The 14821-nt window shown below is 33.0% G+C and overlaps 2 protein-coding genes and 1 long non-coding RNA gene across 3 annotated transcripts; all 3 read left to right on the plus strand.

Annotated features, from left to right (window-relative positions):
- LOC107607958 lies at positions 1945 to 4640 on the plus strand. Its single transcript, XM_021108005.1, has 2 exons — positions 1945 to 3773; positions 3869 to 4640. The coding sequence occupies exons 1-2, from the start codon at positions 1945 to 1947 to the stop codon at positions 4635 to 4637; spliced, it is 2598 nt and encodes an 865-aa protein (XP_020963664.1). The 3' UTR covers positions 4638 to 4640.
- On the plus strand, positions 6961 to 8274 carry LOC110265164. The gene is made up of 3 exons (XM_021108006.1): positions 6961 to 7609; positions 7766 to 8013; positions 8098 to 8274. The coding sequence occupies exons 1-3, from the start codon at positions 6961 to 6963 to the stop codon at positions 8272 to 8274; spliced, it is 1074 nt and encodes a 357-aa protein (XP_020963665.1).
- On the plus strand, positions 8574 to 9944 carry LOC110264757. The gene is made up of 3 exons (XR_002350922.1): positions 8574 to 8690; positions 9398 to 9787; positions 9887 to 9944. It is a non-coding gene; the product is annotated as an uncharacterized LOC110264757 (long non-coding RNA).

The raw sequence follows: 14821 nt of genomic DNA on the forward strand, positions 1-14821 counted from the left end.
TCTCAATAATTCTCATTTTAGGGATTTTATTTCAATTTTTCTGAAGTTTTCATGTGGATCAACATCTTCCTGGTGCTTTTTCAGTTCCATGTTTTTGACCCTGGTTAAACAAATTTTCACTATTATATTTTTCTTGCAGCTTCTGTTCTAAAAGCTGTGTTAAGGAACGAAAAGAATTCTCTAAATTGCTGCGGTGAATGCTATGGCTATATATAGTTTCATACTTTTGGGTTATTGTAGCCAGCTAATATCATCAATCATCATCCTGATTTAGAATATGACTGAAAATTCCAAGGTTCATCTAATTTTATATTATAAAATACAACCATGATTTCTACTAACATTAGTAGAATTGCAAAATATGCTGATGTCCATTGTTCTTGTTATATTTATTGGACTTCTAAAGATTTATGTAACGTAAGTCAGTATATTTTTATCTTTTTTCCAACTGATGGCCAAATTTTATGTTGGAGGAAAAGATATATCACAATTCAGACCTTATTTATTCTTCTGAATCATATTGCTGTGCCCGTACTTGTGTTCTTGATTGTATATATGGTTTTGAATACAAGTATGTGCAATTCCTATTCTCTTTTTTACATAAATTCTTAGATATCACCAAGCATCTAACCTACATCAAGCAGTTAGAAAATTAAAATCTTAACCCATATAGTTCAATGTTACTCTTTATCTATCTATATATAATCAAAGTTCAATTAGCACAACACAAATTGGGCATGCAAATCATATATTTAATTTATATCAATAAATAGAAATATATAAATCAATATAGAGAGATAAAGGGATAATTAAAAAAATAACCATATAAATTAAATTGAAATACTTGGATCTCAAGACAAACCCTACCTTGAACCTTTTAAATCTTTAAGTTACTCTTAAAGTCTAGTATTATGTTCCATGAATTACAAGACTTTATGTAGTAAAAGTTGTAACTAAAGAGTTATGGAATCTTGGATTTTCACTGTATTTTTTTTTTCAGCCGCTCAAAAACAGAATTAAGTTCATGCCATTCCTCTTGGGCTTTATTCTTAAATTCTAGGAAACATTTTTTGTGCAGAGAAAAGAACAAGGAATATCTATTTTTGAACCAGAGGATGATATTTGATAATGACACTAATCTATTTTCGTGTTTATCCTCAATCATGCGACATTATATTTTGTGTGTCTGTGCTTAGAAGGCAAGCAGCATGTTTTATTTGATTATTTAAATTGCATAAGCTTTTGTGTTTGTGTTTGTGTTTGTGTGTACTTGGTGGAGGACAGTGCCTTGGACTTTTGTTCGATTATTATTTTTTGTTTGATTTTTCTGCTTTCCACATGGAGTAATGTAAATTTGATACTTTTCTCTGTTATACAGAAAGATTACTTTAGAGGAGTTTGAGGAACATTGGTGGATATTCTAGGACTTGAAGATTGCAATTTGTTGAGCCATGACTCCGTAAGTTTTTTTTATCTTACTTATACTTGTATGTTTTCATATGTATATTATGACCTTTGTGTAGTTTTTTTTTTCATGTTGAATGTCTTTTATGTGTCTTTTTCATTGTTTCTTAATTTTAATAATAATATTTTTATGTGCCTTTTTTATGAATTTATATACTTACTGTGCATAAACATTATTATTTACATGGTTATTAGTTAAATAGTAGTAATAATATATGAATAATTAGGTTTTTCCAAGACCTAGAAAAAGATTGGATGAGTTTACCGAGAGATAAAGCTGAGTTTAGTAACGGTGTCAATGACTTCTTAGACTTTACTTACTCCATCGGATACCCGCAAGGAGAGGAAATCTTATGCCCTTGTGCAAAGTGTTGTAATTTCTTGTGGCACAAAAGACAAACAATTTATATTCATTTGATTGCCTTTGCATTCGTTAATGGTTATACGAGATGGATTCATCATGGGAAAAGCGTAGTCGGCATGGATGTTGATAGCGATAGCGATAGTGAGATTGATAGTGAGAGTGAGACTAACTCGTATGACGACATGGACGCCTTGTTGAATGATAGAATTTGGGATGTGGCACAAGCGGAAGGGATAAAAGAAGGTATGAATGAATATGCAAAGAAATTCTATAACTTGGTTGAAGAGGCTAGCAAAGAATTGTATCCCGGTTGCAACGGGTTTTCTACGTTGTCTTTCACCATCCGACTATACTTGTTAAAGTGTCAACATGGGTGGAGTAATGCCTCTTTTACTTCTCTCTTGGAGTTGCTAAAAGAGGTTATTCCTAACTTAAATATTCCTACTTCTTTCAATAAAGCCAAGACTATGGTAAGAGACTTAGGTCTTGACTATAAAAAGATTGACGCATGCCCGAACGATTGCATGCTATATTGGAAAGAGTACGAGAAGGACACATCTTGTCATGAATGTGGCGCTTCTCGTTGGATTGTGCATCCTGTAGTTGAAGCTGATGTTTTGCCTTCAAAAAAATATCACAATATTCTTGTGAAGACGTTGCGACACTTTTCCCTAATTCCCAGGCTTCAAAGACTATTCATGTGCTCAGCAACAGCTAAAAGCATGAGGTGGCATGACGAAGAACGCAGAAAAGATGAGAAGTTAAGGCATCCTGCTGACGGGCAGTCATGGAAGGACTTTGACAATCATCATACAAATTTTGCTCTCGATCCCCATAATGTGAGACTTGGCTTGTCAAGTGACGGATTCAATCCATATCGAACCATGAGCATATCTCATAGCACGTGGCCTGTTGTTTTAATGGCTTATAATTTGCCGCCATGGATGTCTATGAAACATGAATACTTTATGTTGTCGTTGCTAATCCCTGGACCAAAGTCACCAGGAAATGATATAAACATTTACTTGCAACCTTTGATCGAGGAGTTGAAGGAGTTGTGGGAGGTCGGGGTGGAAACATATGATGCATCCAAAAATGAAACCTTCCAAATGTATGCAGCTCTTATGTGGACAATTAGTGATTTTTCGGCTTATGCAATGCTATCTGGTTGGAGTACAAAAGGGAAGCTAGCTTGCCCTTGTTGTAACCATGGGACTTGTTCTAACTATCTTAAATATAGTCGCAAGACATGCTATATAGGTCATCATGCCTTTTTACCCGAGGATCATCCATGGAGAGCTAATAAGAGACCTTTCAATGGAAAAGTAGAATATAGGCAAGCTCCACCATTATTGTCGGGTACTGAAGCTTTAAGTCAGTTGGAGTATGTGGATAATTCATTTGGGAAGCTAAAACCAAAGAAAGATGGTCCATGGAAGAAGAGGTCAATATTCTTTGATTTACCTTATTGGCAGTATAACACATCATTATGCCAATTAGAGAGGATCTTTCCTCCTTCTTTCTTCGACATAATGATTCATCTGCCTATTCATTTGGCTAATAAAGTGAGATTGGGAGGTCTAGTTCAATTTCGGTGGATGTATCCTCTAGAAAGATACATGTGTACTTTGAAGTCCTATGTTCGAAACAGAAGTCGTCTTGAAGGATCTATTGCAGAGTCATATTTGGTTGAAGAATATTTGACATTTTGCTCGTGTTACTTACATTCTGGTGTCCAAACAAAATTGAATAGACAACCCAGAAATAATGATGAACCTAATAATTCTATGATGAAAACTACAGATGTATTTTCGAATCTATTTCCAAAAAGAGGTGTTCCTTTGGGTGCAAAGAAAGGTGAACCTTTTCTCCTTGACGACAAGTCTCGAGAGCAAGTTCATAGCTACATATTATTGAATTGTCACAAAATAGACGACTATGTTAGGTAAATCATACTAATTCTACTATATTTTGGTATTTTAATTAGAAATTTTGATAGGTCTGTTTTATACTTACAAATATTATACTTTTGAGTTTTAGTGAGCATGAGACTTATCAACAAGGAACACGATGGATGAGAGCTAAAAACCATAGCAAAAACTTTCCTACATGGTTTAAAACACGTGCTTTGCGGCATGATGTTCCAAATTGGATAAAAGAGCTCTCTAGAGGACCAACCCAATGTGCAAAAAGATATTCTGGTTATTCTATCAACGGATATAGATTTCACACTAGGCAACGTGAGGTAAGACGCAAGACACAAAATAGTGGTGTTACTTTAGTAGCATTAACGACAAGCTTTGCAAGCACAAAGGATGCAAATCCAATTCATGAAAACGTTTCTTATTATGGTAGAGTGAATGATATCATTGAGTTGGACTACTATAGAAATTTTAAGGTTGCATTGTTCAAATGTGATTGGTATGAGGCTTGGGAGGATGCTTATGGCTCGACATATGTGCATTTTAACAAAAAGTGCTATCAGGAAGAGCTTTTTGTATTGGCATGTCAAGTGCACCAATGCTTCTATGTGCAAGATGCATTTGATAAAAATAAACATTATGTAATGAAGACTGTTCCAAGGGACCTATTTAGCATAAGTGATCAAGTTGCCATTGATGCTGAAGATACTTATGAAAATGAGCCATTTGATAATTCGACGGTTCCTTCTATACCTAATGATGATGGTGAAGTAGACTTGGTAAGGAATGATTTGAATGAAGTTCTGGTCGATGTCGCAAAAGAAGTCTATTTTTCCCAAGAGTATAACACAGGATCGGATGAAGAATATGATTCCGAAGACTTTTGAGTGACTTGTTTCCCTCTTTTATGGTATATAAGTCGGATTTATCGCTTTATGTTAGCAGTTTTCAACTTGTTTTCCCTCTTTTATGTTCTGATTGTTGCTTTTTAGAATTTTCTGAATTTTTCTGCATCTTGATTATGAGTGTGTGTGTGGGACATATTTTTCTACATTTTGATTTTTTTTGCCTTTTGAGTGAAGAATATGATTCCGAAGACTTTTGAGTGACTTGTTTCCCTCTTTTATGGTATATAAGTCAGATTTATCGCTTTATGTTAGCAGTTTTCAACTTGTTTTCCCTCTTTTATGTTCTGATTGTTGCTTCTTAGAATTTTCTGAATTTTTCTGCATCTTGATTATGAGTATGTGTGGGAATATTTTTCTGCATTTTGAATTTTTCTGCCTTTTGAGTGAAGAATATGATTCCGAAGACTTTTTGAGTGACTTGTTTCCCTCTTTTATGGTTGGTACGCGGAATCGTGATTTCACACTTTTTTTACAACTCCGCGCAACTAGCCAGCAAGTGCACTGGGTCGTCCAAGTAATACCTTACGTGAGTAAGGGTCGATCCCACGGAGATTGTTGGCTTAAAACAAGCTATGGTTATCTTGTAATTCTTAGTCAGGAGATTTAAATGGGATAATTGATTTTGTTTATGAAAAATAGATAACATGAAATAAATAGTACTTGTGATTCAGTAATGAGAAACAGGTTGGGGTTTCGGAGATGCTCTATCATCTGAATCTCTGCTTTTCTACTGTCTTCTTCTCCAAACATGCATGGCTTCCTTCAATGGCAAGCTTTATGATCCTCTCAGTGAAAATGGTCCTCTACGGTTTCTGAATGGCTAATCAATTGTCAGATTTCTCGTCTCGGATGAAAAATACCAAGTACAGCTACCGCATGGCTAATTATCTGTCGGTTCTCGCTAGCGTCGGAATAGGATCCATTGATCCTTTTGCACACTGTCGCTGCGCCCAACATTCGCAGGTTTGAAGCTCATCACAGTCATCCCTTCCCAGATCCTACTTGGAATACCACAGACAAGGTTTAGACTTTCCGGATCCCAGGAATGCTGCCAAGTGGTTCTAGCCTATACCACGAAGGTTCTAACCTCCGGACTCGGTCCGTTGATTAGAAACCCAAGAGATACACACTCAAGCTATCGCCCAATGACTACGTTGAGCTCAGATAGAACGGATGTGGTTGTCAGGCACGCGTTCATAGAATTGAGAATAATGATGAGTGTTACGGATCATCACATTCTCCAGATTGAAGTACGAGTGAATATCTTAGAACAGAATCAAGCGTGATTGAATAGAAAACAGTAGTAATTGTATTAATCCATTGAAACACAGCAGAGCTCCTCACCCCCACCTATGGGGTTTAGAGACTCATGCCGTCAAAGATACAATATGGAATGTAAAAATTTCATGAGGTGCTGAATGAATCTCTAAAAGTAATTTTTATACTAAACTAGTAACTTAGGTTTACAGAAAATGAGTAACTAAGTGCAGATAGTGCAAAAATCCACTTCTGGGACCCACTTGGTGCGTGCCTGGGCTGAGCTTTCAAGCTTTCACGTGCATATGCCCAAAGTTGGCGTTAAACGCCACTCTGGGTGCCAGAATAGGCGTTTAACGCCGAAAAAGGTGCCAGTTCTGGCGTTTTACGCCAGAAAGTTTTAGGCTGATTTTGAACGCCAGTTTGGACCATCAAATCTCGAACAAAGTATGAACTATTATATATTGCTAGAAAGCCCAAGATGTCTACTTTCCAACGCAACTAAGAGCGCGCCAATTGGGCTTCTGTAGCTCCAGAAAATCCACTTCGAGTGCAGGAGGGTCAGAATCTAACAGCATTTGTAGTTCTTTTTCAGCCTCTGAATCAGATTTTTGCTCAGGTCCCTCAATTTCAACCAAAAAATACCTGAAATTACAGAAAAATACACAACCTCATAGTAAAGTCCAGAAATGTGATTTTTGAATAAAAACTAATAAAAATATAACAAAAAGTAAATAAAACATACTAAAAACTATGTAAGAACAATGCCAAAAAGGGTATAAATTATCCGCTCATCAATGGTATATAAGTCAGATTTATCGCTTTATGTTAGCAGTTTTGAACTTGATTTGCTGAATATTGTGATATAGAATTTGGTAATTGTTTGTTATGGTTTACCTCTTCCCCTTATTAGATGCATATGCAATTGTATTTTATGGCTATTTTAATATTTTTATACAGCAACTTAATGAAAAATGGAGCAACTTCAAAGAGGAAAAGACTGGTAAAAAAGTATCAAGCTCATGCAAAATTTAAAGAATTTAAAATGAAGGAAGTATCTTCTGCTGCGAAACTAGTTCGAAATTTTATAACCAAAGGTGATAAAGGAAGTAATCAAGCCAAAATAGCACAACAGCCTAAGAGAAAAATTTCAAAAATTGGAGACAAACAAAGTAGGGAGAATTCAATGGAAGGGAGAAATAAAACACTTGTAGACAATGTTATGAACCGGTCTTTGAGGTCTTCCCATAACCAAGTGAGGAGTAATGTTCAACTAGAAGAACAACCAATTCCTAAGAAGATGAAGAGCAAGGCAAAGTGTCCAGCAATGACTCTTGATGCCTTTTTGCATACAGAAGGAGTAGAAGTGGAAAGAGAAGAGGAAGATAACTTTAAGTCAATTGGTGAGAATGCTGGAGCTACTGAAAAAGAACCAGCTAACTTGACAAACTTAAAAAATAACTTAAAGCGTCCAGCAATGACTCTTGATGCTTGTTTGGGTGACCAAGGAATTCATGTGGAAAGAGAAGAGGAACATACTGAAGTTCCAACTACTGAGGATGCTAGATCTAGGCCATCCCCGAATAATGGAGAAAATGTTCATATCTCCTCTGAGGAAGATTATATTGGTGAACATGAAAGTGACAATTTTGATGTAGAAGGAGATCAAGTTATGGAAGAGGCTCAAGTAGAAGGTGATGTAATTTAGTTTGTTGCTATTTGTTTTACATTTTCTTTTTATCTATGAGCATGGGGCTGCCCTTTCCATACCTTTCACGGTATCCCTCTCCATATATGATTCACGGTTGTCTTTGATTTTAATTTGTACTATTTCTCAATTTTTAATTTAGTTATTTCAAAGGTTAAAAAGACACGTGGAAAAACAAGATGCCTAAAGATTCATGCAAGAACTTGGGAAGAAAGGGAGGAAGTGACTTTTGACCAGGGAGCAACCGTGGGGCCAACTGCTCAAAGAGTGAAGGATTTAACTAATTTTATTGGAACAATGGGAAGGAATAGTGATTTTATTATCTTGATGTACACTAATTGGAAAGCTGTGCCTAAGCAAATCAAAAAGCGCATTTGGAAGTATATTAATGTAAGCTCCATTTATCTTTATGTTTATGCCATATGTTAATAATCTTTTTATGCATATGATATGATGAAATTGATGTGTTTGTAGTCAAAGTTCATTCTTCCAAAATCTTCAAAGTTATGGGTGATGATTGGTGTTCAAGGAGCATGGAAGCGTTACAAAACAAGAATAAAAAAGAAGCATTTTGAACCATATTCTGGAAATATTGAGGATATGTTGGTGAATCGTCCTTTGGAAATTTTAGAATACAATTTCAGAAGCTAATTGCATATTGGAGTATTCCAACTGTCAAAGTGAGCTAGAGGATTTCAATTATTATTATTTGATATGATCAAGTATAATTCTTTCAATTTTTATATTTTTTTCATCATTGTTTATTTTAAACACAGGCCATGTGTGTTATAAATTCTGAAAATCGCAAGAAGCAACAATGGAGGCATAAAATGGGACCAATCAATTTTGCAAGAGTGCGTGTTAATTTGGTAAGGTCACATTTGAGTTAAAATTCTCTACTTGTTACTTCTCCCTAATTTTAGTATGTTATAATTTTGTAATTGTTATCTTGATCTGTAGTGTGAGAAAAAAGAGAACAAAGAGGAACCAAATCAAGCTGAAATATTTGTTGCAACTCGGAATGGACTAAAAGGGAAAACACTTGATATAGAAACACAAGCTGTTATGTAAGTTACTCTATAATTTTTTTGTTTTAGTTGTTGTTTTATGACTGTCATGGATGCTATTTTTTTGCTGTTTTATGGCTATCGTGATTGTTGTTATGGTATCTATTTTGTGGCTGTTTCATGGCTGTTTCATGGCTGATTTAGTTGCTGTTTTATGGCTATTTTATGCCTATTTTATGGCTGTCATGGCAGCTATTTTATGACTGTTTTATGGCTATTGTGGTTGTTGTTTTAGTATCTACTTTATGACTGTTTTGTGGTTGTCATGGTTGCTGACTTGCTGCTTTCTTTTTTATGGCTGATTTAATTGCTGTTCTATGGCTATTTTATGCCTATTTTATGGCTATCGTGGTTGTTGTTTTAGTATCTACTTATGGCTATTTTATGGCTGTCATGGCTGCTATTTTATGGCTGTTTCATGGCTGTTTTATGGCTGATTTATATGCTGTTCTATGGCTATTTTATGCATATTTTATGGCTATCATGGACTGCTATTTTATAGTTATTTCATGGCTGTTTTATGGCTGATTTAATTGTTGTTCTATGACAATTTACAACCATGTTTTATGGCTATCATGGACTGCTATTTTATGGCTCTTTTATGGCTATTTTGGATTACTGTCCCTATTAGTTATCAATAGGTTTTTGGATTCTTTCATTGAATTTTTATCACTAAAAATAGACATATCATATATTTGTGTGTATAGGATAAACTTGATGATCTCCAAGAAGCTGGAGAAACTCCTACTAATGCATTTCAAAAAGTTTTTGGTAAAGAGAATCCAGGAAGAGTTCGATGTTATGGAAGAACTGTTACAAAAACTTCTCTTAAGAAAAATAAAGAAATAGATGAAATCAAAAAACAAAGTGAAGAGAAGGTAACAGCTTTAAAAACTGAATTAGACGACCATAAGCAACGACTGCAAGGATTGGAAGATATTGTGAAACTTATGTTGCAACAAACTTCTCCTGGTATGAATGTTGATGAAGCGCTTTCTCTCTTGCGATCTAAGCAATCGTCTGCAAATAGTGCTCAAGATCCAAATTTAGTTCCTCAGCATTCTCCTCCATCGACTCATATACCAAATCATGATTAGGTATATGTATGCTAAATTGTTGTACCACTTGAGTATACATATTATTGTATAGCTGATGTTTTGACTATAATTTTTTTGTTCATTTAAATTTGACTGCAGCTTTCTTATTGTTGGATGAAGTTTTCTGAAGACATAAAGACAATTCTTGGCACAATGGTGAAGCACAAAGTCTTTTTGGTTTTAAGTGGACAAATTAGTTTCTTTTTTGTTTAAGTTCATTAGCAGAAAAACATGTATTTTGCTTACTTAGGTTTATTATTTATTTGACTTGGTAACTTATTAGCAAGTATATATGTTAATTGGTACTTGGAAGACCTTTCTATATATATATATATATATATATGCAATATATATTATTAGCTTATTCAAATGCGGGTGTTATATATTCTTCAAATGTCATATAAATATAACAAAGATAAAAAAAATTATTTTAGATATTAAAAAAGAGAATCTAAGAAAAATTCAATAAGGTGTTGCTTTAGGTATTAAAAAAAGATAACTGTAAATAAACCTACATAAGTGTTGCATTAGGTCTATAAAAAAGGCAACTTAAAAAAACTTGGACAAGTGTTGCTTTAGGTATATGAAAAGGCAACTTAAAAAAACTTGCACAAGTGTTGCTTTAGGTATATGAAAAAGCAACTTAAAAAATTCTGGACAAGTGTTGCTTTATGTATTAGAAAATACAACTCGTAAAAAGTGTTGCCATAGCATTTTATATAAAGCGTTGTGTTTGGGTGCTCTAAGGTAACCCTTTCGCGGAGTTGCTTTATTTGCAGAAAAGGCAACGTTTTTTGAAGGTTGCCAAAAAAAGGGTTCCCTTTAATATACAAATGCCTTAGACCAAAGGTAACGACCGTATAGCCAACCCCCAAAAAGCGTTGCTTTTTGTCAGAAAGTGTTGCCTTTTATCAAAGGCAACACTTTCTCTTATTATAAACAACGTTTTTAAAGGGTTGCCTCAGCCCGAATTTGTTGTAGTGGGACATTCTAGGCTATTGTTTTAATTTAGACAACCCACTTGAATCTAGATGTAACAGGTAATAGATGACTAAATATATAAATGGCTTATATTGTCTATAAGTATAGTATTTATAAGTAGTTATAAGATTTTAAGAACACTTAAAAAATTAATTTTAATTATAAGAAATAATAATACATTATCACTTAGAAGGTTTGAAGAGTTAAAAATAATAAATTATCTTAACTAATTAATAAAAAGTTATTCTATTTTTAGCTAATGTTGGTTCTAATAATGACATGGAGCTTTTAAAATTAGTCAAAGTGATTTTATGAAATGTTTTAGTTTTACAATAAATTTTATTCAATGAACACAAAATTAAAGAAAAAAAATTCTTATATTTCTCATAAAACATTAAAAACATTATTACCATAGTTGTTGTTCAGATCTTGGTCCAGATAACTCAGAACTATAAACTTAAAAAAGGTTAGGTCATTTTAAAGAAGTCCAATAACTTGCTAATTCAATTCAACAAGACCTTAACCAACATGGATCGACCTATTCGACTTGATCGAAGCATGGGTTCCGTAACCTGCAACCGATTCGACTTGCGTGACAAACAAAAACTTATTATCCACTACTTCTGAAGATATTTACAAACTTAATAACTACTCTAATATGAAGTAACTCCCTAAATATCAATATAGTAATTATCCAATATCCACTACTACAAGAAGAAATATTCTGCAGTGATGATCAAGTCATCACTTTTTCTATAAATACCTCATTAACCTATAGAATTATCTAATAGATTAACGGATTTACAAATCGATCTCCATATATAAAGAGAGACAACCATGGACATCCATCCTACAACTTGCTTAAAGCATGACTTCTTTAAATTCGACTTTTAACAGAACACTGTTCATACTCTAATCCATCTAACTCGGAACCATAGATCCAAAAAAGATTGGGCCATTTTAAGGAAACTCAATAACTTGCTGATCCAATTCAATAGGACCATAATAAACATGGGTTGACCTGCCCAACTTGCTCAGAGCGCGGGCTCTGTAACATGCAACTGACTCGACTTGCATGACAAGTAAAGGCTTGTCACTCTACTACTTCTGAAGATATCTACAAGCTTGGTAACTATTCCAAAGTGGAGTAACTCCCCAAATATCAGGAGAGTAACTATCTATTACCATAAGAGGAAAGATGCTGCAGTGATGATCAAATCATCACTTTTTCTATAAATACTTCATCAATCTCTGGTATTGATCAATTTCAATTCTTATAAACATATCTAGAACTCTTGATAACTACTTAAATATGAGAGTCCCTTGCAAGTACCTCCTACCATTCTTCAGAGTTGACGCAAAGCCACATCCAAGTAACTTCACACCTTCTTTGACCTCTTTTTTAAGCCCAATTACATATAGCCCATTTTAAGTACGCTTTGACACTATCGTAAATTTTCAAACCATAACCATATACTCATTATCAACTATCATAGTTGGTTTTCTTGAACAAATATTAATACATACATATTATAAAAAGTATAAAAGAAAAATAGAAGAGAATTTAATCTTGAAGAAATAAATCATCATTAATAAAATGAAATTGAACAACTATTTAAAAAAAACGATTAAAATTAAAAATTTTGATATGATGTATTAATAATGAATTTTAATTTGAATAAAAAAAATATGGATAAAATAAAAAATATTGTCATATATTTAAAATAGTAAAACATTTGTGTGGTTTTATAACTTTAGTTACAATTTAGAAGTGTTATCAAAATTTCATAATAACTTTGGATGCTAAATCATAAAATATTATCATAAAGTTGACTTATATATTATTAACTCATAAATCTGGTTTAAACTTGGTATAAATTCATAAAATTGACTTAAATAGTTAAAATTTTATCGAGTTTAAAATCAGATAAAGGTTTAGAGAATAAATTCAGTCATAATTTAGGGTTGGGTCTGATTTAGGTGAATTTGATTTTGTCTACTCATAAACACTATAGTTAATATTCAAATTCATCTCTGAAAGATTATCTATTCATATCAGTCCCTAAAGATATAACTGCAAATTAAATCGGTTCTTTCATAAGTCACATGATAATATCACGTTAAGTGACACTAACACATGATATGATGACATGGCAAGTTAATAACACGTGTCAGAAAGTGATGGATTAATGTATCATCTGATACGTCATGAACTTATATAAAGTCAAATTAATTTCTGAAAATATACATATGAATCATTTTTTTATCCCTAAAAATTTAAAAATTGATCAAATAAGCACTACAAGAAACACCGTTAAAATCGACAGCTAGGCCGTCGATAATATTGAAAAACGATGGCAAAATTTTAATAAAATCGACGGCTTGCCAGTCCGTCGATAATAATTCAATAAAATCGACAACCTTGTCGTCTATAACATGAGTTTGAGAATTTTACATGCTTAATAAAATCGACAGGTTTATCGTCGATATTATTATAAAAAATCGACAACCTTTTCGTCGATATTTGATTCATTAAAATTGACAAAACAGCCGTCGATTTAATTATTAAATAATCGTCAAGTATGTCGTCGATATTTTTATTTTCTTTTGTATATTTTAAATTTAAAAAGTAATAAGAGTGTCGTCAATTTTAATAGTCATATTTTTTTTATTGGAAAAATAGTTGACAATTAATACAAATAAACTTTTAAATATAGAAATAAAATTTATACTAAATATTAGATAACGAGGCAACTAAACTTTTAAATATAAAAATAAAATTTGTACTAAATATCAGATAATCAATTTACAAACTTATCAAAATAATAAATAATCCTTTATCATAAAGATTCAAGACAACATAAATATGATAGTCCTATAGACTATAGTATATAAACAGAATTACTTCTCCATTCTTAGTTGAGATTAGACATAATTTCATTTATTTCCATTTGCATTTCTCAAAAACTTGTTCTACAACTTCACACTTCTCAGCAGTATCCCGAATCAAATTCTTGTCTCTCTCTCAAACTATCAAAAATCAAGAGACTGAAATTTTAAAATACTACTATATTATTGTTTTGTCGATTTTTAGCAAATCGATGGTGGTTCGATTCTAATGGTCTGGGAGCGAAACCAACTCCTCTTTTGCAGGTACCAATTTTCTATAAGTGTATCAAAGTGTCTTCGATTAGACAGGTATCGAAATAACAAATAAATAAAAATTTGTAAAAGGATAAAAGAAGTTAAAGACAATAAATTCGAAAAATAAATTAACTGAAATCGGAAAAGGTTTGCATTGAAATTTAAAGAAAGCAGTAAAGGTGTCTTGAACTAAGTCGAAGGGCTTTTGGCAGGAAAATTAAAGATACTAGAAGATAAATTGCATTCGAAAGTTAAATCATTACTTGAAACATAAATTTGTTTGAAAAGATAACGTTTATAGAAAGTTAAATTGAAAAGATAAAGACATGTGGAGGGAACCCTACAGATAATTGACTCGAAGCAGACTCAGAAAGTTTCTGGAGATGTGAGTGTGCGTGAGTAATTTCTGAAACGAAGTTCCAACTCTTATTCCCTAAAGCTTTCTAGTATTTATAGTCTACTTCTATAACCGATTATTAATTACATAGCGCTGTCTTGTATGCACACTCCCAGGTAACTGTTCCCACTCTTTTGCCAATAAACGTTACCAACAAATTTCTCACATGATGAAAGCCTTCAATTTCTCCACTTACGTAACTGCTCGATCTGCTATTTCGAATACTTGTTCGACTAGGCCCGTTCGATTTAATATGGTGTTTGAAATCGAGTCCGTGTCAAGTTCCTCCGACCAATACCTGCACGTGCATCTTTTCGACAACTACTTACATCTCAATCGATCTTTTCACCGCTTCGAACTAACTTACCTTAATCAAAAATATTTTTCGACTAACAATTATATTATGAGATCTAAAAAAATTAAATTTCTTTTAGTATATAACTAACAATCATTTGACAAAATCATTTAAGTAACAAATAGGATTTATAAAGTGTAATAAATGAAATTAAATA

The sequence above is a fragment of the Arachis ipaensis genome, chromosome B07, assembly GCF_000816755.2.
Source record: "Arachis ipaensis cultivar K30076 chromosome B07, Araip1.1, whole genome shotgun sequence".
Lineage (NCBI taxonomy): Eukaryota > Viridiplantae > Streptophyta > Magnoliopsida > Fabales > Fabaceae > Arachis > Arachis ipaensis.

What these genes read in the sequence shown, in the direction of transcription:
- LOC110265164 (XM_021108006.1), top strand. Translation starts at nt 6,961, where the DNA reads ATGAAGGAAGTATCTTCTGCTGCGAAACTAGTTCGAAATTTTATAACC. An exon ending in GGAAGAGGCTCAAGTAGAAG is followed by an intron (nt 7,610 to 7,765) that starts GTGATGTAATTT and finishes TTTTTAATTTAG; the next exon opens with TTATTTCAAAGGTTAAAAAG. An exon ending in GCATTTGGAAGTATATTAAT is followed by an intron (nt 8,014 to 8,097) that starts GTAAGCTCCATT and finishes ATGTGTTTGTAG; the next exon opens with TCAAAGTTCATTCTTCCAAA.
- LOC107607958 (XM_021108005.1), top strand. Translation starts at nt 1,945, where the DNA reads ATGGATGTTGATAGCGATAGCGATAGTGAGATTGATAGTGAGAGTGAG. An exon ending in AAAATAGACGACTATGTTAG is followed by an intron (nt 3,774 to 3,868) that starts GTAAATCATACT and finishes TTTGAGTTTTAG; the next exon opens with TGAGCATGAGACTTATCAAC.